Here is a 27,762-nt window from a genome sequence, read left to right as displayed (position 1 = left end):
AAATGTAACCACACAAGCTAATTCCAACCTCCATTGCCATTTGGCTCAATGATACACTGCTTTTGTTCCTTAAGGATTAGCTACCCAGAAGCTGGAGAGACCTTCTTTGTGTGTTTATCTTTAAATGCTTTAGTGTAGATTTAGACTACAGAATAGCGCTCATGCTATTTAAAAGGTGATTATCTTTGCAGTTTGCCACGCAAAAGAGTTCACTGTGAAACTAGCAGTGGCAACTACAGTCTCTCTCTGCTACACAAAAAATATCTTAATTTACTTTTTTTTTTAATGGGGAAGTTTCAGATTTTAAAATAGCACTATACATAATATTTTCCAACTAAGAAGTGGAGGCCCAGCCTATATTTTCAGCATAAATCTAACACAAAGACCACCAGGTTCAAAAAATGCTCTGAATTTCGTGGAGACTGCATTAGTCCAGGGAAGAGAAATTAAAACCAAAATCAAACACTATAAACCAAAATGAAGAATATGGATTATAGAATGCAAAACAATAAAAATAAGAGAATAGAAGTTGAAAAGTAGGTTTCACTAAAGTAATTTCATTTTTAACTATTACTTATAGCAGAAGTAACATGGACAAGAAAATTTGGTTTATATGTCTACGTATTTTCGAAATATAGCTATAAGTATGGAAAGATAAACATTATTAAGATATATTATTAAGATATATCATATGCTTAATACATATTTATATAAGGAATGCTACCAAAATTTGGTAGATTTACAAACTCTGAGATTGTTTTGGAGAACAGAAGTATACAATAAATAAGAGCAAAATAAGATACCTGTCTCAGGTATTTCCTTTCTGACTTAGTACAGTGAAAAACCAAATGCAAAATATTGGCTGCAATAAAAAAATAAGATTAAACATTGTTGTGCATTAAGCTATGGAAGAGTGAAAGCTTTATCCATATACTGAAGTAGAATTTTTGAAAATCAGTAGTCACCATTATGAGGTTATCATGTCCATAGGATTAAGAAAACAGCCTGAGGACTATTAAAGTCTTCCAAACCACTGTAAAATTATGTACGTTTATATTCATTTGGGCAGCCTAATAATCCTGTTGTCAAGTCCTATGAGGGCCATTAGCTTATTTAAAGATTGCTTACAGGGAAAATAACGCACCTGTTTCTGCTAAAGCCTATGGATTTTCAGGTGTACCAGTTTTCTCTGTGTATGAAATGTCTGATACTTGTCTTGATGCTCCCACACAGAGCCAAAAAGACTGGATTCCTCATTGTAACGATACTATTCATTTCCACCGAGGCCGCCTCACCTTAGAAACTAAGTAAATCTCACTTTATTTTCATTGTCCTGGTGCTACTACTCAGAAAGAGCTATGAATACTATACTCAATTTAACCACAGTGTTTGGGAGGTGTATGGAAGGAATACTCAGTGGTTTATGTTCTTGTCCCCTCTGCAGCTTTGACAGAGCTGCCATGGTTATTAATGCAAAATACATGCTTATGCTCCGTCCGTTGGCGGTGCTGTGGTATCCCATAATACAGGGGAGAGAGGACTGTGATCTTGCAAAGCTTTCTGAGCACGTGAGATATGCCAACAAGATTTACGTTTAGAACAACTGTTGAAAAAATGAAATTTTATGGCCTCTATTGTGGTAATATGAGCCCAAAGAGAAGTTTGCTGATCATTTCTCATATGTCTCCCTAAGCACATGTATCAATTTAACTATAAGTACGTCTATAAACTAATGTAAATCCACAAATCAACTCTAGATTCAATTTAAAAGAAGCTCGATTAACTTAAGTCAGCTAGCAAAATATATATATATAAAATTATATACACAGTGGCAAATTAACTACCAATATTTTAGAATATTTAATTTAAATTCATTCCATTTTCTAATAAAAATGTACTATGGAACTGAGACATACACTGCATGCTCCAGCAGTATTGAAGAAGTTTTGGCAAACATCTTTACAAGACCATTCTGCTTAGAAAAAAATTTAAGAGACCAGCACACTGAGATAAAAACCATAAGCTAGCTAATTAACTTCAATATAGTACATATCTTAAAATTCTTTCAAGAAGCCAAATACTTAGAACTTCTAATTAAACTGGAGTCAACCCACATTAAAAATGATTGCCAGTAATACTGCCAGTAACAATAATCATAAACAAAGCATCAAACATTATAAAATAAATCACAGCTTTTCATGAATTTATGTATTTACAGGCCAGATTACAATATTCTGACTCATCTCCGTGAGCATTTCATTCCAAAACAGCCCATTTTTTTCAGTGATACAGTTCTCAGCATGATTATTGGTATGTGGCCTGTGGGGGAAAGAAAATCCATCCTTCAGAAAATTCTTATGACTTTATACTGTGGACATTTGACAAGTGAGAGAGATGAGAAATAAGCAAAGTCTCCAGACGATGGTTACATCTGACCTTTGTAATCTTCCTAGCTTTAACCTTGTCACCAAAAGACCTAAAAGCCATATATGAATCCTGTGATGTGCAGAGACCTTCAGCTCATGTCAGTTACAGTTGCAGGAAAAGACCAAATTTCTAAAATGTGATTTCCAACATTCTTCCCTTTTTTTTTGCCCCTCAGACTTACCTGGTTTCATCAATATAAACTGCCTCCAGCACAGATGCTGCATATTCGATGTTCTTTTTTAAATCCACTACATTAATGTCACCCTTCTCCAGTTGCTTTACTAAGCATCTTAATCTGTGAAAAAGAAAACAAAAATATCAGCGCATTGCTTATATCAAATTTTAGCGTCTGCATTTTCAATTTGAAATAATGGAAGCAACACAAGAGCCAGTGTAGAGGTAAGAGGCATTGCTTGCCTTGTTTTAAAAAAACCCTGGTTTTACAATGAGCGTGACAATGACCAGTTGTATGTTTTTACAGCTTGCTAACTGTCTAAGATGTATTAAGAAAAGACATATACATTCCAGTAAGTCAGAGAGGACTCAGAACTACCATCAGAGTGATATCATATTAATTTGTAACATTACTATTATGCATTTAAATAATAACTAAAACTTTGCAAGTTGTCTTAATATAATTTTTCTGTGCTTAGAAGGTTGATTATAATTATTTAATATCCGCTATATACTGAATTTGCTTCATTTAAAGGTTTTTAATTTTATTTAGGCCTCCAGTATGTTTTTGCTGCAGAATTTGTATTTCTTATTAGCGTGAGCTCGATTGTTTTTGTGTTTACAGAAAATTCATCATTATACCAGATGAAAGGTGGTGCTTATGGCATTAGAAAAATCCAAATATTTTCCCAAGTGTGCTTTTACTTTTAGTTTTGAGAACATTCTTTTACATTACAAACATGGATACGCCCAAAGGGGATTTTGTAATGCATCAGCTCATGCCTCTGTAGCAACACACTTATACAGATAAACTCCTTGAATACCAGATTTTTCCTAAACTCTCTGATGACAAGAACACTTCTGACACTGCTTAACTTAACTATACAGAGTAGTCATAGCACTGGCGTGAAATGAAAACCTTATCAGTAACTGTGTAGAGATGTGACTAAATTGATGCTTAAAGAAGTAAGGGTATTTTCCTTCTTTCTGTGCTGTATCTCGGGACACAGTTTTGTATCATATAAGATAAAGATTTCTGTAATTAAAGATACATCATTATTTTAACATAACTTTCACGACATAATCTTTTTTATGTGTATGAAATGTGAAAAAAGTGTGCGAAAGAAGCATTTAGTTAAAAAGTGGACTGAACTTGACTTGAAAGTAAAGCTGACTTTACTTTCAGAAAAAATCATATTTATGACATGAAAGAGCATATATAAAAATATACATAATATTTTACATATTAATATTTTATACACTATTTTTATTGGGCATATGCAATATTTGATTTGACTTAATTAAAATGCATAAATTAAAAAAAATCTATGATATTCAAAACAAATCCCTCATAAACTTGGAAAGTACTGTTCTGTCATAAAACCACTTCCATCTTTTTTCTTTATATTTGTTTGGACCCAAGTATAATTATGTCCAAGCCTGCACAGGTAATTTTAGCAAACGGAGTTTTAAGACCAGCCTCCTCAGTTCTCCAAAGTCTTAATTCAACACAAATTAGCATAGAATATAAAACAAACAAGGCTCTTAGCAACCACATTTACTTGGTGTATTACACAGTGCATTGCGTATCAATGGAATGGAAAAGTTAGTGTTAAAAAATATTCTCAGAGAAATGCAGTGGGTGGATGAAACACTGTGGGAGTCCATCTCCTACACAAGAGGGAGATGAAGAAATAACCTTATGTATGGGGAGGCAGCTCCAGTCCATAACTCCTTCCACTTCAGAGGCACCTATAGACTGAAGAAGCTAATTCATAAATAGACACTCACCTTGCAGCACCCAGCACACACACTGTAACTCTCCTGGGATGTTTGCTCCTCAGTGATGCACACAAACACACATACAACCTCTCCTGAGCACCAATGCCAAAATGCCCAGGGTAGACTGGCAGCACCATCGCCTCGACTTGCCAACAGCCGTAGGGTGGTTCTGCCACTTGCACTGTTCCCTTCATGTTTGACTGAGCACGTCTCCGAATCACACTTTCCAAAGTGGAAGCATAAGTCAAGTTAAAAATGCAACACTTCACGGGGAGGGGCCATGGTAGAACAATATTAGCTCAAAATGGCTTAAAATGCCATGTTGTGTAGCGATAGGACGAGGGGTAATGGCTTTGAACTAGAGCAGGGTAGGTTTAGATTAGACATTAGGAAGTTCTTTACAATGAGGGTGGTGAGACACTGGCACAGGTTGCCCAGAGAGGTGGTGGAGGCCCCATCCCTGGAGACATTCGAGGCCAGGCTTGATGAGGCTCTGAGCAGCCTGATCTTCTTGAAGAAGTTCCTGCTTACTGCAGGGGGGTTGGACTAGATGACCTTTAGAGGTCCCTTCCAACCCAACACATTCTATGATTCTACGATTCTAAAATGCTACAGCTTCTAGTGGTTCTATGTTTTCTCAGGGTATAGACCAGATGACAGATATGTGAAATCATTTTTACACTTTCAGGAGGAAAGGAGTCCCTGGGGGAGCCTTTGAGCCTCAATGACCTTGCGATATCTTGCTGCATAGGTGGCAGTCAACTGATGTAACCTGCCCTGTAGTTATAGTTCATATTCTAGGAGGAATGCAGAACACAGTAACAGACCGGGCTGCTCAGACAAAGTTGAAGTGATTCTGAAGAGGTTACAGAATCACAAAAGGTCAAAATCCATATAATTCAATGATGACCAGTGTCCTTGTCATCACATGCATCCACGCTTTGTGGAGATGTCCTCAAGAGTGTCTGTAACTGACCCAGTGCAGATCTACCTTAGAACCACGGGAAAATTTTGGTTGGAAGTGACTTCCACCTGGTCCAAGCTCTTGCTCAAATATGAGCCAACCTCACAGTTAGGTATAACTTCAAAGTTAGGTCAAATTTCTCAGAGGCATTTCCACTTGAGTTTTGAATGGAGATTTCACAAACTCTCTGGGCAACTGGTTTCAATGTTTAACCTGCCTCATGGTGGATTTTCTTTTCCCAATACCTAACTGTGATGGGCCCAACCTTTGCTGTGCAATTCCAAGAAAAATCTGGCTCTACCTACAGTGCAACTTCCTACTAGGATACTGGAAAAAGCAATAAAATCCCTCCACAGTGTTGATGATCTGACACTTGTCAGGTAATAATCATGAGGTATACCCCAAAAGTTATAAAAATGGACTTCGAACGCAGCAAAATTAAATGGGTTATGACAGTATATGAATGGTCTGTATATACTCAACATAGGATGCATTAAAGCGAAATAGCCACAGAGTTTAAGAGCTGACATCTCAGCAATGAAACTAACATTTTAGTAAAGAATAAATATGTCACTTTATAAGACAAACCAAAAAATGAGTTAAAATACTCATAGCCATCATTTTGCGAGACAAAGAAAATCACAAAAAGGGCAAGGAAAAGTAACAAAAAAGAATTATTACTCCAGCTGTATTGGGCAGGATTTTTATTTGTTTGTTTGTTTGTTTTCTTTTAATTAAGTGTGATAAATTGAAAACAAACATCAGAAATGCCATTAGAAAACCTGAAATGCTACTTAGAATTGGAGCTAATTGTATTACCCTGCCTGTGCACTGTGCTACTAAGAAATAATGACGGCAACAAGGAAAAACTGCAGGGGCTATTTTGTGAAATAGAAAAATGAACTTTTTGAACTGTTTTAAGATGCAAAGAGAACTGTGTACAGAGTTAATACAATGCAACATCAAAGAATGAGATTTATAGAGAAAAAGACAGATAATTTCTCTTAGAACAACTGAAAACTGCATTTTAAAACTCGCAGCCCTGGTTTGTAAGGGAGAAAGAGACATCTGCAACTAATAAAGGGAGTGGGTGGAGAACCATCTTCTGTCATATTGGGTAAACACCATTAACAGCGCTGTGGTATTAAATGCTTCTACGGACAACCCAAATGCGCTCTGCTCCTACCTATCTTTAACAGTGCCGCCTGTGAGGTTTCCAGGACCAGTGTTTCCCTCACCACCCCGTGCAGCTGATGCCTGTGTCCAACTGCGGGCAATAAGCTTTGAGGCCAACCCAGCAACACAGGCAAAAAAGGAATTTTACTAGGAGCCAAAGCAGCATGTTCTTGATTAACAATATCAAAATCATGACTCAATTGTTCCCTTCTTCCTCGTTAAAATTCTCCCATGTCTGAATTAAAGTTTTGATAAATCTACTGTAACTTGCAGGGGTTGTACCAAATTAACTGAGGATACATTTTAGGTTGTTTGAGAAGGCTTCCTACGACAGTTTCAGTAACTACAGGAAAAAAAGGAAGATAAGGAATCAGTGATTAAAAAAGACTTTTTGCAATGTCAGCATGAGAAAATGTTTTCTTCTATGGAATCAAGCGAAGTTCAACAAGACAAATATGTTTGGAAATACTGAATAATTGTCCTAAACACAGGTTAAAAAGATAATAAAGAAAGGTGCCAGGGGTGGGATTACTTGAGAAGGGAGATTGTAAGGTAGGGAGGCAGATGAGTTGGACAATTTCAGTTTCAGATTTTAAAGACTGCCTCTTCCTTTCAAAGGGAAAATAAATTAACAGTGATTGTTGAGAATAAATCAGAGTTAAAGGTTCAGCTTAACAGTCTTCAAGACCCAGGAGAGGAAAATTCAGCCTGAAGTTAACTTCTGAACCTGAGAAGAAGACCCTCTGTCTGTTTTCCCAAAGACTGCCTTTATCTGCCATCTGAGTCTCCACACCATCGAGCACTGCAAAGAAACAGCTTTCTAACTTACACATCTGGACTTCACTTAAAACTGTTTTGGAAACTTTGTACAAAAAAAGCTGGCTTTTGACACAGATTCTATTAAAGGGGAAGTGAAATAAACTGTAAAAAGTAAACTAACCCTGCTTATTATATTTTGAAATTAATGGAAGTCATTGTTGAAGATGGGCAATGAACACGAGTAATTCTTTGAAAATAATGAACACATGCTAATGCTAATTACAGATAAAAAGTTATTCATATTAATATTCAATAATCACAATGGCAGTCTAAATATTATCTGTGGTGGTGAAGTCAACTGCAATTACAAGTTGTAACTCATTATGTTCCCATGAACTAGTTGAGAAAAACCTAGCTGTGTGCCAAATGTATTAATTCCTTGAAAAGATCACGAGCAAATACCGACAAAGTGTTAAAAAGTTTAAGGATAGAACAAAAGATTATTTTCTGTAAACAATTGTTTCATGTTTTGTTTGCAGTATTTAATACTGAATAAGAAAGATAAGTGGATAACTGTAATCTTTATAATACAAGTGATTTGACTCTAAATGAACATTATAAACTAAAAATGGGCTCTTATGTAATGTGAAATTAAAAGTAAAGAGGAGGAGAGTAACCATTTTCTGACAATATTTTTAGTTACAGTTTAAACACCACTAGTTTTTAAAATCTTTGAGTAAGTGGGAAAATTTCCCCTAAAACTGTTTAGAATTAAAACTGGAAATCAGTTTTGCTGCTTGTAGTGATTCTTGTAATAATCAGCTGAATAATTTTTACAATCTGTAGAAAGCATTCGTCACTCAGTAGTTCCTCCGCGTTCAAAGGCAGAAGTCAAACATGAACACTCTGAAAAAGGGCCAACATCCAGCAATTACAAATCACTAAGCACGCGGAGTTCAGCTCATCTATTTAGAACAGCCCAAGTCCAGAATCCAAGGTGTTTTACATACCTACATATCTGAGATTCAGGAAAATACCTGAATTAGGAGAAATCCAAAATGGGAATAGCAAAACTTCATCTTGGAAAACTCACAACAAATACAATATGTCAGTATTTCACTTGAATTCTAAAATTCCTTACATAAATTGCCCATATTCCAATTATTTTTAATGTGAATTGGTATCATTTGAACTTTACAATTTGCTATTAAGAATATGCACGTATAAAATAAATTTTTATCTATATACACTGGTCCCTCCAATGAATACTTTAAGATAATGTAGATCAGAGATAAAAACCAAATTATAATAATAACAATCAACCATGTACAAAGTCCATTCTCTGACTTTTTCAAGTAAAAAATTAGAATGTATGGATTGCTAGCAATCTTTTATTATGACAAAGGATATAATTCCTTTATTGTGTTTTCTGCCAGATGGAAGATAAATACTGACTATGAAAAACGAAAATCCCAGACACAGTTGTAACATTTGTAATATATGGCTAAAAAAGACCAGACCTGATCATACAAATGGGTAAGAGATACTGATGAAATATCCAGAATATGGTAATAAAGATTCAGGAGTGACCCCTTTGGGTAACACTCCTGTTCCCCTGCCCCTACCTGCAGTTACAAAGTAGACAACTAACATGGCTTCAATATGGCTAACCTTTACTTCAAGGTTTTTATATCATGGTAAGCAAAAAACATGCTGATACAGGGACATTTCGCCAGTCGAGGCAAGGCCAGCATATCAATGGAGAGCAAGGATTAGAACCGACAGCTCTTGACTCAGACCTTGATGTGCGTTTCACTTTCCTGGAATCATAAAAAATGCAGTTTTAAATGCAGTTACCTAATATTTCTTCTAATTAGAGGCACTGTGCCTCAATACGTTCTGATTCTGAGAAACACTCTGATACTGAGAAACACAAGAAAAACATTTAACATTTTCAGTGCTGCAAATGTGTTTTATGAAATTACTTCTCAGTCACCACCGCGTCTGAGCATATGCACAGGAAGCCTTGTGGTTGCTAAGGGTTTCACGAATCACATTCATTTCATGATTATTTTAAGCACTATGAGTGGTACACACTGATCTGTAATTATGATTCAGTCATTAGAAAACAAATATTGAATATGCTGGTAATTCAGCCAAGATTTTGATATACCAAAACTTCAATCCCATATTGAAGAATTAAAATAGAAGTTCTCCAGCTATATAACACACACTGAAATTTACACTTTCTTAATGATAAAACTCTGCATTTTCATGGTGACAGAATTGCCTTGGCTGTTTAAATATTGATCATGTTTATGCAAGGTGAAGTGGTTTTCCTTCAGGCAGGCATTTTAGGCTTCAATTAATTTTACCTTACTCATCCCATACACTTATTACTTAGCACTCTAATACTGTATAAATATTACCTTTTGGGTCTCACTTAGTAAGAGATTTAAGTGTTTTTAAAGGCTTGATCACAATTTAGTCAAAATTCCTGAGTTTTCTTTAGCGCCTAGCTGAAATCACAGAAAGCCAAGGAATCTTACTTGGTTTCCACCTGAAACCATAAACCGATCCAAGCTCTCCAAAGCATTTTTGAGTTTTTGCATAATTCTCAACAAACACGATCAAACAAATTGCAAGTGCATGAGAAGCCTTAGTGTCTTAACCTGAGTAACTCTAAAGATGTGCCATTTGCAACTCTGTAACCTTTCATCATCACCTCCATCATCACCAGTGCGGCTCTGGAGAGACAACCCAGAGGAGGAGGCTCATCTGGGATCCTGTTGCTGCTGCTGTTCCCTGCTCTCTCTCTCTCTCGCCTCTCCCACTCATCCTTCCCCAAAAGTAACTTTCACCACTAGAGTCAATGTATGCCATCAGCACAAATTCTCACAAATGTGAATTTCTCTCACCTTCCTTTCTGCACACCCCAAGATACATAATGAAACCTATTTCAGCCAAGATTTAAGTGTCTTTCAAACTTTTCTCTCACTTCTGCTAATGAACCATCAGCAATGTTAATTTGGTTCCTCTCTTCAACTGCTTTCCAGGTTGAGGCTTAATTAAAAAATCCTCAAACTTCAAATTACTTACTAAGTATGTACATTCAGGTGTTTTATCTGTCTTCTATTAGATCCAACCAACTAGTCTTTCCTTACTCTAAATTCTATAACTGTTTCTATTACCTCAATGTCCATTTCCATGATCTGATATTCCATTTAACAATCAATCCATGAAATCAAAGACAAATAATGCACAATCTATAGGACTGATTTCTAAATTGCGAATTACCCTTCTAACGGCATTTGCTGAATATTTATTTTTTGTCTGAAGATTAACATTTGATCTATAAGGTTCCCCTGAATTGTACACACATTATACAGAATGCTAGGTAAAGCTATTTCATCTTGAAGTTGCCAGGTATCTGAACAGTCTGGGTGTGTCGAAGTCTTCACCATAATGTAGCTAAATTCACTACCAACAACAAGCTGGGAAATCAAATGTAAACTTGTCACCTGCCAAAAATCACGCTTTAAGATGACAGAAGACTTTCAGTACATCTTACCTGTTGGAGCTAATGCGATAAACACACTGAAAACACACGTAGCCCTTATTCCCCATAGCTATTTTAAAAGCTTCATTTTTCCTGCAGACTGCAGCTTTGAGCACAGGGATTGAAGAAGCTGCTAAAAGGCAGAAGTTAAGCCTCTAAATCTTCCAAAGCAGTCCCTTCCATTATTTTTAACAAAATATTCCATGGCAGAAGAAAGATATTTCTAAATAGATCACCTCACACTCACATTTGAGTGTTGGCTCTACATTCCAGCAAGAAACTTGTATCCAAACTTCTGCACCACTGGAAATTATCAAAGGAGTTGCAGGCCTACCACATCTCACCCTCTGTGCTTCAGGGGAGCTCTCTTAGCCCGATGTCACAGCTCCCACTCATCACAACTGCATCTCCCATACTTGTAAGAAAAATCATGACCTACTTCTGCCCCAGGGATGGTCACAGAGTCATGGGAGATGTTTGCTCTTCTAAAAGAGCTCCTGCTAGAAGGCGTTTTTCCAGATGACAGTATTATGGCACAATCATGGTCACATGACTCAGACTATTTTAATATTATTGTGATGCACTAAATATTTGATCTGATCACACAATCTAGCACATGGAGTCTCTTGTCAGCAAGTAGATAAATTTAATCGTCTGAATATGTTTGTCTTCTCCGCCTCATGTTCCTTCTGCTGCCTAGTACTGCTAGAAACGACCTTTTGCTTTAGTTACTCTTGAAACTCATAGATGAGATAGTATCCTCCCAACTTATCAATTATCACAGAATGATAAGGGTTTGGAAATGGATCTCTCATTACTCATTCGTTTATTCTGCTTCTCCTGTCATTCACCCTGAAGTCATTGTTATACCCATCCAGAATCAATATGTTGAATATCTCCTTTATTCCTTGGGACCAGAAAATCTGGGTTGATGGATGTTGGTACTTATCCTTTGAAAACAGCATGCAAAGAGGTAGAAAGTCCTTTTAGAAACACGAAGAACAGGCTATCATACAAAAAGTCAATTGATGTTCTTTCACTTAAGACTGCATTAACCATAACTGGTAATTTTGTACAGAAAATATTTTCTAGACTACTACTAAGAAAATACGTTGTCATTGTACAGGCTTTTGAAAGCTTTTTTGGTGCAATTTCTGCAATTGTTAAAGGCAGAAGATTGATAAGTGTTAGACACTAAAAATAAAGTCATTGCCCAATGATCAAAGAATCTTCATCTATGACATTTACCATGAGTATCCTCTCCTCCACTTGATAAAGTCACAAATGAGCAAACAACTCAGGAAATGTTTCATTAACATTAAAATGACGACACTTTGTTCTGTGATTTCTCTGTGGAATCAAACTACATTAAATACTACATATTCTGTATATAATTAACATTTTGATTTCCCCAAGACAGAAATTAGAACCAGGACAGAATTTCCTTGCTGAATACCACAGGTATACCATATACAAATGTGGCCAAACCTTTACAGCTAACCCTTCTGTCAACTTTTAAATTTGTTTCGTTAATAGTTACAGATTTTTTGACACATCAAGCTGTAGAATCTGGGTCCTGGTAAGTAATCTGGGTCCTCTGTGCTTACTTCCAAAGGATTTTATATTTATTTCTGACCTGTTGACTTCCATGGGCAGAGCATGAAATATAGTACCATTGGTTGCTTAGTATGACATCTTCCACTCCTTTTCTCTCAACATACATACAGCTTATCACTCATGTTATATTAAGTCAACAGAGGTTACATAAGGACCTACATAAAAATATATCATGGAAGAAGACTTTTTTGAAATGGCAGTCCCTCGTATTCAGTCTAAGAACGCAGTTAGACATCGTGCATCTCTCTGTGCCCCATTCCATCCCCTTTTTTCTAGAAATGATTGCCTCTCCACCTCTGACGGCACAAGTGCATGTGCAACAATAAATCTTCAACCTGATACTGCCAAAACAATCTGATTCACCTTCAAGATATTTTACAGTACGGGGATTTCTACTGAACTCTTCGCAGAACAAGATAAAGGGTCATGTGTATGTGCAGTTATGCTACCAGATAAATCAGGGTAGTTGGTTCAGCTATTCAACATAACAACCAGCATAAAAACCAATATAATCCTACTTTGATCCAAGCTCTAACTTGTCATTTGGTTTGGAAGTCCTACTTTCGACTTGTAATTAAACTTAAACACTTGAAGTACCAGAATATAAAAGTTATACTTTTAATATATAATCACACCTTCCAGATGGGATGACAGAGCCAATTTATCTTGAATTCTGTTTTTAAAGTGTATCATGGGTTCTGTGGAACAAAGTACAGATCTCTATTTGTTGGGATAAAATTGTGAAATGTAAAAAATACAAACGTTTGCATTATGAACGATTACAGACTATTGAATAAAATATTAAAATAATTTAAGAGTTACCTTAGTCTGCCTAAAATGTTGCAGAAAAAATACCACCATCTTAATTCAGATGTCTTTTTTACTGAATAATTAACGGCTTCAACAAATCTATTTTCACTAAAAGAATTTTTCATTCAAAAGACAGAGCAAGACATAAATGCTTTAGTACAACAGCTGTAGTAATTACAGTACAATTTTGCTGTAAAATCATTACCATCTCAGTGATTCTGAAGAAAGGATACAGTATGTGTAATGTATATGACAATGTAAAAAATATGAACAGGGCTTTTATTTAAAATTGCAATACTGCAATTAAAATGAAGAAAAAAGAAAAAAATCAGGAGATGCTAGAATACGGCACCCTATGTTATGTGTGAAACTAACTTCAGACATTTGGAACTGTTAAAAATAAATGTTCTGCTGAAGAATTGCCAAATCAAAGTACTTCAAAGTAGGTCTTGGTAATGAGAAGTAGAACATTAGAAAAGCTTAAACACACTTGAGAGCTGTATAAATGTTTAAAAGAGGAAAGATTCAAGTGGACGAACTTTTCCCCTATATTCTTTAAGAATGATCACAAATAGGATGAAATGTAACATGACCATTCTTATTTACATGTGAGCTTGATTTAGGATTTGTCTACATGAGAAACTAAATTTGAATTAAGGTCAGGTAAGAAACTGAAATTCACTACCTGTCCTTGAACAGCTCCATCTTTGAATACTTCAGGATGAGTAGAACTAAACAGAAACAAGTCCCTGAAGCTCATCATGAAGAATATTTCAAAGAATTGCTCAAAGATATTGAACAATATCACATTAAACCCATTATCTGGCATATAGTACATAAGTGCTGTATGCATATTGGTTTTCATTCTGGAAACAGTGGTGACGGGAATTGTAGCAAACCAAATGAAAAATCATTTGTAGTCAATGCCTGGTAAAGAGCTGCCATTTTCCTCAGGCTGCGAAGTGCCTGGCACCTCAATATACAGCGTTCAGGCTTTGTAGGTTTGTGAAGGTAAATTGGATTAGTGGCCATTCCTTAGTTGCTGGTGTTTCCTTTGCTTAATTCATGCTACCCTTAAGGGTCTCCCCTATTCCTTCCACATTTAATAAAAACAGACTAATAGACTGTGAAAGTACGATGCAGAAAGTAGCAAACTGCAGCCTTGCTCTAATCTAGAGGACGCCATGATGGGACAGGCCACTGTCCCTACCACAGAATTCTCTACTGCACTAAGGACTTTGATGAGTTCGGGTCTTAATTCTTACACATCCAACTAAGTGCTTTAACTCCTCTGTCCCAATAAGACGTACTAACCACAGCGGCTGCTCACCACGCTATCAAACCAACCTGATTATCAGCCTATTCACTAAAAAGTGACAATATTTTCATACCTTCCAATCTCTTGATGTTCCAGGTTTGAAATGGAGCATCCCTCAGAATGTGTAGTCCAGAATCTATCATCAAAAGTGTTACTTTTGTCTTGTTTTGCTTAAACTAAGAAAATTTAACATAGATTTAATTTACCTCCAAGATATTATTTTAATCTTTTATTCCTCATCATGAACGTAGCTGACTTTAATTTGCCTGTTTATATACACTTCACACATATTATAAACAGACTAGACTGAAAATTCAGAACCTACTGCTCAAATTGATCATGACAATATTCAGAGAATATTCATCATCAGAATAACATGGAAATTATACTCATTCATCAAGAATTTTGCAGCAGATAACATTTCACTTAATAACCTCTGTATCTCCAGGTGAAAGAAACATAACACAAAAGATATCTCTCAGCTTGAATGGACTGTAGAAGAACTTTTCAGCATATGCCATATTTCCTGCAGAAGAGACGCGTTTGCTTCTTTATTTTAGAAAGAATGTTCTTTAATTAATTATGACTCTCTTCTAAGGAGCTACACCATTGTACTACAGGCCCTGCTAACTAGAGCATCAGATCCAGCATCCTTTCCTAAGGCAACATACATGGGCTGTGCCTTATAAAGCACCTCTTGTGCTCTTATGGCAAAAAACCACTAAAAATAATTGTTAAATGATGCACTGCTCCACTACTTTCTAAAAAAAGTCCTACACCGATTTCAAAATTAACCACATAACTATATTCATCCAGCTACATTTGATTACTTGTGAAGTTGTTTAGAAATGTCCTGGTTTTTATCTACACAAATACTGTACCAGAAAGAGTTTTCAGCTGGAAAATTACTGGGCTTGTAGGCAAGCAGTGTTTTTTTATGAAATTTTCAAAATCAGCTTTTAATAACATAAAATTCTGTTCTTAATGCCTGTGCCTTTCTAGGACTCAGAAATTAAAATCTGAATTCTTCAAGGGGATGACAGTATAACACCCCTAAATGTACTCCTCTGGGGACATGAAATCTAACCTGAAAAGTTCAGCTCACTTATGGTCATGACTAACATAATTGCTAAATTGTGCTTCACTTTTCATAGCTCTACTGAATGAATCACTATCCTCCAGTCTCTGTGCAAAGCCTTGACATTCCTTTCAAGTAAGAACCTGGCTACATTTTTATTTCAAAATAGAAAACTAGTAAAGTTCTTCATTCAATGATATAAGATAATGTTTGTTTACACACTTACTAACGATTTAGGAAAAGCTTGCGCGTATAAAAAATCAAGACAGGCAGTAAACCAGTCTGTTAGAAAGAGTAACTACATACTGTGATTTGCCTGTCATATTCTCAAACAAATACATTGTTTTGTTTTCCATTGCTTTTCAAATTCTCCTAATGCAGCATATTTTTTATTGGAATCCTCAGTTTTGAAATCAAAGTATTCGCTTTAATCTAACGTAGCATTACTCAGAGAAGTAAGCCAGTAGTTTGCCCAAGAAAATCAAGCCAGCTTTAACACAGTAGCGATCAACCCAGGTGCTGATCACGAGGGAGTGCTTACCTGAATAAGAGCAACACTAAAGTACGCAGGAGTATTAATTAATGCAAATGAGCCTTGTTCAGTAGTCTCCTATCAATATATTGCTTTCATCTGCAGATATCTACATACTATCGTGAGTATGCAATACAGGACATTCTTGTATGGATATTGGTAAAAGGAAAACTAAGTGCGATGCTAATTACCAGTTCAGTTCTGTGAACATGATTTTGCATGTGTACCTTGCAAATCACCAAAATAAGAGCTCAGGCTTAACTGAGAGTGTTTACAGCCTGTTTGATCAAGGTCATTGGTATGAAAAGTCTCTAAGATTTTATTGCCATTGCAGATTGAGAACAGTCACGTTAGAGTGCAATTTCATCCTGGAAAGGTAATGAGAAAATGACAGCGAATCACATGGATATCACCTTTTTGGGAGACCACCATCCTGTCCTACGTCAGTAAATGACAGTAACTGCTAAAGAATGTTTACGTGCTTATATTGCTTGAAAACCAGGGTCAGGACCCTGGCTGGCATTCTGCTATGCAATGTTCAATAACACTATATTTGACCATACTAGGAAGTGAGTCTTCTAAGCTATTTTATATCTATCTCAGCTCATTATTTCTATGGGGTTTTGTGTTTTCTTAATGCCATTTTTTATTATTCTTGATGACTAGAAATTCAATAATAAGGAATATTAAAGGCACTAGTGGACCCGAAGCAATTTTTAAGTTGATTCAAGGATTCAAGGATGTAACTCTGAAAGATGTGTGAGAGATTTCACTTTTAACATTGATCAGAGATTTCCATTTCATGCAGTGATACACACACAAAGAAAGAGAGACTAGAAACAAACTACATTTCTTACCATAGTGAGGATACACCTCAAAAAAAATTACGGAAAACCAAAAGGATTGCAAAACACTCAACTGGAAGGTAAATATATAGCTGGAAACTTTGCTCCTGCTTATCAAAAACTCTGCAGTGCCAATGTTGTTAGAAGCATTCCCATATATAAATAAATTAAATTCACATTGAAGTAGAAAAGGTGTACTCACCATGAGGTGGGGGATCCAACCAAGCAATGAAGAGATCTAAATCTTTTAACATTTTTAACATTTAAGGCAAATGCAACAGTTGTTAAAAGATGGATTTGCTTCCTTTTTAGGAAACCTGTGTTGAAACGCCTGATTGATTAACTGAGCGTATGCAAGAAAGTCAGGTTAAAGCCCTCCTCTACCACAGTCAGCCAAGGAATATAAATGAAATGTGAACAAGTCAGAGTAGAGACACTGACATTTAATACAGTAAATAAACTAGCAAAAATGTTTATGTATCTTTATGAAGAAACTTGCTGAAGGCTCAATAACGTGAAATTGGAGTGAGATATGCGGGAACAATTAACAGTTACAAATATGCAGGTATACGTGCACCCAAAATGAAAAGATATGATCCATGGCATAACTGTTTGGAGAATAAAGGACTATAAGTATTTTGTATCATTTTTCTATTAATCTTCGGGTTTTATTATCTTTGAAATTTGCTCTCTGACAAAGGTGATCCTAACTTTGCATAGATCAGAATACATCTTAAAATACTGCTAATATTCTACTTTTGGATTCATGTTAATGTATTTTACATGAAGAAGAAATGTAAGACCAATGTAATAATTTTCCTCCTGTAGATCCTAGATCAGGTATTAAAGAAAGGCATTTGTATTACAGTGAATCGGATTTAATGTGCAGTTAATCCAGGGAGTAATTTAAAGTATGCTTTGCCAAAAAATAACTGTTTTCTATTCTTGTTTTCAAAATGTATTAGTACATAAATACTTGTTTAAGCTTTTCATTCACTATGATTATTATTTTGAGGTCATGACAGCTGCATTTAGTTTAAATTTTAATCCAGAATACTTAATCTTGGACTCTTTTCTGGAATACTCTTACTAAGGTTCAAACGGGAGCACCATCAAATGAACAAACACAAAACAGTGGAGTAGGATATTCTTACAATACAAAGAAATAAACTGTTTCAAAATTGACCTCACAAAACGACAACAATAACTCTCAAAGACGATTAAACAAAAGATCTAATCATTTTGTGCTAATAGACTTGGAGGCGCTTATTCAACCACAGCTATTCTGCTAGATTCTGCGATGTTGAAGAAAGAGATCTTGGCACCTCAACCACAAACATGAATACAGAAATGACATAAAAATTTACTAAACTTTCATGACTTCATTTATAGTACCTAGTTGTCTGACATGGATTTCAATTATTTTTGTAGTAGGAGGAATTAATTAATTCCACTCAGAGGCAGAATAGCTTGACATGCAGATGCATATTTGATCATCGATTGACATGAGTCCCGAAATCTGACAACAAATAATTTAATCATGGGAACAATTCCTTTGTAAGGCAGATTTCTGGGTTTTACCTCTTTGGCTTATCACCTCTGGTTACAACCAGCCTGTCCTAACATTTTAAGGCTGAAAATCCAGGCTGCAATTCTTTCATTAATTGCATTAACCTCACAAGTCTGACTGCAATTGTGCACCTACAGACCCTTTTCTTTCAGAAGTAAAGCTGAGTAAAGTGATCCAGATTTTTTTCAACACCAGTACTCATACTTCAATTTAGCCCAAAGATACATAAATAGAAGTGCAAAGATTACAGCAATAAAACCTGAATCTTTTCCTCTGCTTTGCCACTCATCTTTCCATTCATTCCAGGTTGCCTCCACCTTTGACCAAACGCAGGCATTTTCCTGCTCTCTCCATGTATTCCCACCAGGACTCATGGATGCCTGCTGTCCACTTTCATGTTCTAGTCGAGATCCTTAACTTCTTCAGCGTCCCCTCTCATCTTGGGGCCAGGCATATGAAAGACAAAGTTTGCCCCTATAGACCTTCCCTCACTTAAGTCCCTCAACGTTTTTGCTCTAAACTGAGCCTGGTCCTTTCCAGTTTTGCTTCTTGGGTTTTGGTGTTTTTTTCCTGCCATTCAACTCCCTGCACTCCAATACACATGCCAAAGAGGTGACCTGAAGAGTACTGGCATTAAGAGGGCATTTTCCCTCCCCTTACATTTCATCTACAAAATACACTACACATAACTGTACAGCTCACATAGTGAGGAATTTTGTTAATACACAGCTAGAGTTTAAGTTTAGATGTACGAATTGATCAATTTTTTCAAGTGTTTATCTACAATGATTTGAAACTAACACACTTGCAAGAATATAACAGCTGAGTCACTAGGCAAGGCAGCTTCCTATAGATTATTCTTGTGAGTCCTGTTCTAATGACGAAACTGGTACTTATTTTCAATATTTAATTGATGCAAAGCAAGTAAATATGAAACATTGTATGTTCTCTAAGACTAAAGGCAACTGTTTCCTAGATCTTCATCACCCTGCAATAGAATGCTGATGTCAGTAATAGTGTTACTCATCACAGGTCAGAATTTTAGTTGGCATGAGTCTCACAGAACAGAGTGGAGTTATACCAGTTTACATGAGCACATGTGTTCTCCAGTGCATTTTAGTATAATGACATGAAGAAACAAAATCAGTGTTTTCTAGGTGAAACCGATCTGCGCTGATTTTTTTTCAGCATATATTCAAAGTTTCATTACAAAGCCATTGAACAATTCCAATTATGAAGACAGATAAGAAGAGTTGTTTAGAAATACATTAATAGCTCATGCCTATAATAAAAATATACGGATTAACAGTTCATGAAAGATATTTTACTGCTGTCACCAGTGAAGTACAACTCGTACTTAATTCATTTGCAATGCTCTCCAGCAACATTTCAGTCCTGAAAATACATAAAATCATAAAATATATCGGTTTGAGATAGTAAATCCTGTAGTGTATCTTCTTTTCACTACAAGCCTGGCTGACAAAGAATTCAAGACAGACTCCTTTGCAAATCCCCAGCAGGAGCAGAGCTAGAGTCCCAAAGAGCCAAAGAAGCAGGCAGCTGAGCCATGAGACTGGTGTCACTAAGGTGGGACTCTGGGACTCGTGAGACAGAACAGCTCTCCCACGCACAGCAGAAGGATTCACGATGTAAGTATTTCTCAAACAACACAAGTACCATGCTGTCTTTTACTATAACCATATCTACATCTACAGATTGGAAATTGGGCTTTAGCACTAAAGTTCATTGAGAATAACCTTTCCTTTCCTCACGGCTGTTCTTGTTACATACCAAGAACTGACTTGACCAGCTGGTTTCTGTTGCAATGCTGGGGTTTTTTTTCAGCAATGTAGCCTCTTCCAGGTTCCAAATTATAAACTGGGTACATGGCAGAATAATTTTAAAATGGCATGAAACATTCTAAGGGGGAAACACATCACCTTTAACAAAATAATTATTTGATTTTGCAGTCCTTTTATGCACACTCCATTTAACTCTACCAGATTTCTACCAGCAGAAGGCTTAAAAATTATGTCTTAAACTACTAGTTTTAGGTGTCTTACAAAGCAATACAAATTTTCCTTTCTTTGATGGTGGTGGAATAAATGCATCTGCATTTTTCAGAAGCATCCTTTATAACACTGTAAATTTAATACATGTAAGGCCTAGGTTTGTTTTGGAAATTATAATTACTTTTTCTTAAGACTTGCTCCAATGTTTGCTTGTGATGAATAAGGCAGTTTTTGAGTTGCCTTTCTGAATCTTGTCAGCGCTTCTCAATCCCACATTTGTAAAACTGTGGCACTTGTCCAAAACATATTGTCTCATAAATCTTATTTAAACAGAAAAATCTTTAAACAGTATTTTGCGGACCTACATCAGTGAATGAACATGGAAACTCTTCTTTTATAAATAGGATTATAGGAACCCCATAAAAGTCAGTTCAGAGGTTTTTCAGACCTTTTAGAGATTTTGAGTTTTAAAAAGAAACGAAGATAAATATAGCATGATAATCCTATTCACAACGCCTATAGAATCTCTGTTTATTAGACCCGTCATCGCATTTAACTAGCTTCTCATAATTATTAAAAATATAAACATGGTTGTAAGCTGTATTTATGGTAGTGGGTTTTCTCTATTAATAACAAAATGTCCCTGCAGGTCCTCTACTCTTGGATTGGACAGTATAATTATGCTATCTGCTAGACCATTTACCAGCATCCACCTATAGAACTGAACTGGTTTTATTTAGCTGCTAGTTTTAGCTATCATTCTGAAATTCAAAATGAGAGTGTCTAATTTTGTAGTGATCACAGTAAACTGATGTGTTACAGTCGTTCTCCTAAAGTCACGTATTCCACATCCAGATTTGACATAATCTCAATATTTGAAGTTAAATTATTTTTACATTTAATGCTGTAGGCATTCATATCACATAACACAGTAAACAAAAGCAAAGAACTTCCTCAGACCTTCCAATATATCCCAGAAAGAAAACAAAAAAGCTGTTTCCGAGTAATGTGGAGTTTATCAAGTAGGCTATGAGTATGGATTTTTTTCTCTACCAAAATTTCACTGAAAATTATACAGCACCAGAAAAGCTTTTGGGTTTGAATAATTAGCATTTTCTTATGAAAAGCAGCCTGCATTTTGTCAAAGACCTCTTATCAGTACAGCACAGAACAGTGGAGGCATTTTGCAGTCACTTTGCTTTTTTTCTAAATGTTCACAGTGGTACATGACAGAACAGCTTTATGTCTTCGGCAGCTGATTCTCACACGCATCAGCCTCTGGGCCATCTGATAAGGATTGCTCTGCTCCTCTAAATCAGTAAGTACATTAGACCTCTGCTTAGCTGACGTAAGTACGTATCAGCCAATTCCCGAATGTCTGTTTTATCAGGGGAACTCTCAGCAGCCCAACAACAAACAACAGTCTGGTCCTAGTTCCTAGTCGCAATGATTTTATAATCCAGTTCACTCATGGCCACTCAGACAAGGGCACCAGGATGGAATAAGTACCAGGATGTCCAGCTATGAAAATAAGGATATTAACTCATGATTCTGTCATTTCTTCTTGTGTACACTTAAGGCAATTGACCCATCTTTTCAGAGAGAGCCAGGTAGTAAAGCATCAACAGAGAAGGAGGAAAAAAATCATATATGTAAAAATTCATAAGGAGAATAAATGAACCTATTAAATTTGCATTCATGTTCATTTTAACAAAATTAAATTTTGCCTTATAGTCAATCAATAAATTATTATCAACATTATTTTAAGCCACTGTGGACATGTTTTCAGCTCCAATGAAGGGTGAAAAATAGTACATTTTAAGCTCAGACCACCTAGTAAGAGCTATTTGCACAAAAATATACATATTATAACTATAATATCTAAGGTAGCTCCACTTCCAACAGAACAAGAATAATTATCCACTTATATCAATAGATTCAAAATTTCATCTAGTGATCCAATTGACTCTATGGAGCCAGCTAGACTGGACACATAATTGTCGTCTTTCTAGAATAGGAGAGATGTCTTGTGCAGAAGACTTTTGTCTTGTGCAAAAGTACTTGATCTAAAGACCTGCTCATCCCAACAGATTTGGATTTCTGCATTCTATGCTTTTTGCGAGGAATTGCAATAAATATTAATTATGACATTCAGCAGGTTTTGATCCCATACTGCCAATGTATGTTTAGAAGAGAAATTTTCTAGACTGCATTATTGGATGGATAAAAAAAAAAAAAGATAAATTTTCTGGAGAACTGCAGCATATTATATCTACTACACAGAAATTTCAAAAATTCCTGAAGGCAGAACGCAGATTTTTGTTCCTGTTTTGTTCAATCATTCTTGACAGAATGATAGAAAATTTCAGCTTCAGTTCTTTGTCTCAAGAGAGACACACGTCAACTGAAAATATCTACAAATGTCAGAAAGAAACACTGTATTAAATTGCTTGAAGAATCATAACTGGCATCACGCCAAAAGAAAGATCCCTTGAACTTTAAACTGCCTATCAATACAGATAGCTGGCCATCAGTATCAGCTGGAGAGGTCATGCAGCCAAAAAAGTCTGGGATCTGTCCAAGCAAAACAATAAATGAATAATTTTCTTTCCATCCCTTGAGATGTTTTTCTACCTATCACTGTAAAAGAAGCACTTCCAAGGAACTGCATACACCTGATGTACTGGAGGAATTGGCTTCCTCCCATGACCCAACAAACAGTGCCAGAAGTCACTTTGCTGCCTGCATGCTTTCTCAAGCTAGGTCAAAGGATAGGAGCCAACCTACGGAGAGATGCAGTCTGTCTTCAGGTTTGAGGTCTGGCATAAGTTTCAGCTCTGATATCATGTTAAAAATTTCAATTATTAACTAAACATTAAATCAGACCTGAAAAAGTATTTCAAAAAATGGGTAATCAACCTTAGATATGGAAAAAAAAAAAAAAGCAGCATTCATAATAAAACTATAATATACCACAATTGCTACCAATGCCCATCTCAAGCAAGGAAATGTTTAAGTAACAACAGAAAGGTCCCTCTTATAGAGATTTTGCTCTAAATCCTCAGCTTTTAAAGCCATGCAGCCAGTTCACTCTGCAACATTTGCATGTTGAAAGGCATATCACTGGGAATGCCTGTTTTTCTGTCTTGTTCTCTGAAATAGGAGGAAGAGCAGTATAGGCACGTAACTATGGAGAGGATTAAAAGCCAATTAAATGCACACAGAATACACCAAAAGAGACAGATTTTCCATTTCCATCAGCCAAAAAGACATATCAACCTCTTTAAAAAGCCAGTGCATATAAATAATGTAGCTGCTTAGGTCATCTGCAAAGCTTTCTATATAGTAAAGAATTGAATTATGGTTTCCTGTTCCGTTACTTGTTGTCTTTGGTCAGTACCCAGGTGCATGGAAAAGTTTTCAAAGTAATGTTTATCACTAAAAAAAGAAAATTCTTGAGAGCTACAAACTGGCTAGCTTCTTCAGCAGGAAGAAGAGGATTTGCTTAATGTTGCTCTGGCACACAAAACATAAATCTGGTCTCAGAGAGAGATGCTATATAATCAAGTCTTTTGCTTCTTTCACAAATTGTACACTGCCAGAACTGACAGAAGATTTTACAAGCCCTAAAGTGCAAAGCTTTCTGTGTAAATATACATGTTCATTTTTAGTTATTAGCTCTAAAATTTGCGTGGCTTTGCTCCTTTAATATTGTGAACAAGACAAATTTTGAATGGTCTGTCATTTATCAAAGTTCCCGTCAAGAAGAGCTGCTGCATAGCCAGAACTGGAGACGGGAGAGCTCAGTCATGTACATTTTACCCACGACAGTAGCAATTACGTGTATAAGCAGTTCCATTAGCATCAAGAGGGAGACGACGTAATTACAGATTTGTACAACTTGGCCTCAGAACAAAACAAAAACAAAACCAGGAATTTAATTTCTGATCAGTCATCTTATACATTAAATATACATTATGCCCAGAAACAGGAGGCTCAAATCAGTTATCTAATACAGATCTTGCGCCATTGGAGATGCCCTGGAGTATCTCACCTGGTCCCCAGCTGCTGCTCCAGAAGAGCACAGGTGTCCTGGAGGTCCTGTGTCATATCTGCCAGCCCTGGGTGGATGTCTCGGGCACCCTTAGGTGTCTCAAATGGCACTAGAAGCCTGTATTTGAGCGACTGACTCAAGCCTAGGCTGTCATTTCTTTACAGGTTAAGCAGATATACGCTCCTTCAGACAGAAGATACTCAGTTCAGAAATCACTGAAATCTACTTGAAGATAAACGGGAGAAGGGTTACATTTCTTCAGAGACAGAGAGTGTGTGGGATGGTGCTACTGCTGCAGTATGACATAAAAAGACTGGTCTCGTACATGTGTTGTGAGGAGAACAGAAAAAAAGAGAGAGAAAGCGCGTATGTATTGCAGTCTTCTGAGGTGCCGGGAGCACAACCATCCCTTGTTCTGTATGATTTTTCACCTTTTGCCATTGATTATAACCTGGTTTAACAAAGGAGGCCTCCTCATTTACTACTGAGCCCAGGTTTTACCTTGCTTCTCAGTCAAGCGTGACGCCTGATTAACATGCATAGGAAAACAACATACTCCATAATCTTTTTACATCACCAGCACGGTATTAAAGTAGCACAGATTAAATCCGCCTCAATTGCTGGGCAAATAATGCACTGGCCATAACGTAAATGGGAACCAAACTGATCAGATAAAAGATATGCTGATTTTTTTGTTGTTGTTCTCTTTTGAGATCAACTCTGTAGTCCTTTCTTGAACTCTCTGCTCCTAATCCAATTTATTAGTCCCTAGGTCTGACTGCCCGGCTACCCCGGGGAACATGTGAGTGCTCCAGTGTAAGGATCTCCCTCCTCCCCTCTCCTGTCTCCCAGTACTAAATCTTCCCAGTACCCCCCTCCGAGCCGAGGACACAGGCTGTGGTTCCCAAGAGAGAGACCGGCTGAGAATGTTTTTTCCATCAGCTGCGTGTGACGGTACCTGCCCCTGCGGAACGGGACTGACATCACTGCTCATCATGACCGAAGCTGGAATCTAGACTCTCACCTGCCCTTCTAATGGCATACGCTTATTTGACCTTAAATTCCCTCCAAATCACATCCAGATAATTTTATGTGAGGATGGGAAAGGAACTACAGGACAAACTTGTTTAAAAGTGATGATTATCTTAAAGATGATTTTCAGAAATGAGCTAATAATAAAAGGCTATGTAAAATGATAGTATCTTTAAAAATAGCTTATCACTTATCACATAGCCTATTTTTTTTAAAAAAAAAACCCACAGTAATTTAAAAATTCAGTTTATCATGTTCAACCACATTTTTTAGGCTCTACGATTGTATGTGAGGTCCAAAAGTCTGATTTAATTTACAAAACAAGAATATTTTTAGAGAGTTCAAATTGTATGTGTAAGATGGATACTAAGGTAACACAGTTGGAGAAAAGGAATCAGCAGCTGACAAGAAGCAACTGAATGATCATCTAAATGGATAACTACTAGAACGTCCTGGCTGGATTTCTTGAATCTGTATCTTATGCATTCCCACTGTAACTAGGACTACAGGGAGGTCAAAAAGTTTACCTGACAGGAGGTACCTGTTTTAGCTCCCCTTTGCTCCACTGTTTCATTGATACACAATTATGGACTATAATTTATGCACAATAGTTTATACCACAGGCCAATAAGATTGAATTTATTAAATCAATCAAAGTAACTTTTCCAGGCAGTTTCTGTTTGCAGAATTTACAGACATCTCAACAGTCTCTCGCATTTTGCAATGATCATGGCACAAATATCATCCTTAAAGGAATGATGAATAACACTTATGACATTTCCACTTCATAAGGTTTTGAAAATCATTCAAATGTATGATACACTCATGCAGGTATGAATGGATTCATGGCCACTGTACACAATATCCTGACACGTAAACTTCTAGTAACTTTTTTCTTTTTTTTTTAAAGAAAACAACATTGATTAATACAATGCCATTTTATCTATGACAAACCAGAAAATTAATGTGTTCAGACAGTGGAAAACATCTGTGGTATGGATGAAAGTAATTAACATAGTAGTCTTCTACGTTCAAATTAAGACATTATTCTGTTTTTGAGATTCTCACTGAAGAAGACAGCAGTTCTGTTCTTTTACCACTATTCACTCAACATTGTAAAAAGTGGGAGGCAACCATCTTAACGCTGCTGTAGAGAGCTTCCAGCTACTAGAAGTTATTTGACTTTGCTCCTGGCCTATGGCACTACTATAGCTATACAGAAGTTTTCTCCGAAAAAGTCATTATAGAAGTAATACAAATAAACATATCCTTCTATCTTTACACACAATCTATTCAACTAAAATCGGACTGCTTGCTTTATTTTTTAGGAAACCACCAAAACATATAAAGTGCCTATAAGACAGAGCAAAATATTGGCCTGGCAATAATTCAGACACCTGTTTCAGCTGTTTTGAAATCCCAGTGACCCTCTCATACTTCTACCCCTCTTAAAGACGTCAGAAATGCCGCCGGCTCCACGCAGCACGGAGTCTTGGGTAGCTGCATAGTGGAGACCTGAGCACGGCTGTTCCTACACTGAGGCAGAATTAAGTTTAGCCTGCATTTCTGAGAATACTTGAATTGGCTCTGCTGCAAATCTATAATTGTAATATTTACAGTTTTCCAAAGGAAAGAAGTACCATTTGTTAAATCAGAAAGCCCCATTTGTGAACAATGGAAAATACTACTAAACTGTACTTTCCAAACAGTGCAAGATATTTTGCTGCAGAATTGCACAGCATACCATATCACGTCACTGCAGACTAAAATAAAACCTTCCCAGAAACCCAAGTACCCTATAATACTAATTTTAAGAGGTTCCACAGTTATTCCAAGCAAATCGTTTTATCTAAATTTGGCTATTAATTCCTACAGTCAAACTGATTTTGAAAAAGACAGTATGTTTGGGGTAAATGTAAGAAGCAACATGGAACAATATGTTTTCTCTGTGCACCACATGAACGGCATCTCACTGAATGTCAGCTGAAAAGCGGAGCTAAAGGTTAACGGATGTTCATGTCTTCACTTGTGATTCTGCCTTGGCATCAAACTC

General features: G+C 36.4%; 1 protein-coding gene across 13 annotated transcripts in view; it reads right to left on the bottom strand.

The window, feature by feature from the left end:
* Positions 1 to 27,762, bottom strand: part of PDE1A (phosphodiesterase 1A) — a 166,212-nt gene that overhangs the window by 61,498 nt on the left and 76,952 nt on the right. For 11 of the 13 annotated variants that reach the window (XR_012588242.1, XM_074594021.1, XM_074594029.1 and 8 more), the window contains one exon: positions 2,609 to 2,722. Coding sequence is in view for 12 of the 13 variants with exons in the window: in XM_074594021.1 (XP_074450122.1) it covers positions 2,609 to 2,722 (114 nt within the window). In the remaining variant the exon portion in view is untranslated. Of the gene's footprint in view, positions 1 to 2,608; positions 2,723 to 24,677; positions 24,958 to 27,762 lie in introns of those variants that run through there. The other 2 variants (XM_074594024.1, XM_074594030.1) reach the window with 1 other exon arrangement.

Source organism: Larus michahellis, chromosome 7 (assembly GCF_964199755.1).
Source record: "Larus michahellis chromosome 7, bLarMic1.1, whole genome shotgun sequence".
In the NCBI taxonomy this organism is placed as follows: Eukaryota; Metazoa; Chordata; class Aves; order Charadriiformes; family Laridae; genus Larus; species Larus michahellis.
The sequence above is the reverse complement of the archived record's forward strand: the minus strand, read 5'-3'. Positions and strand labels throughout refer to the sequence as shown.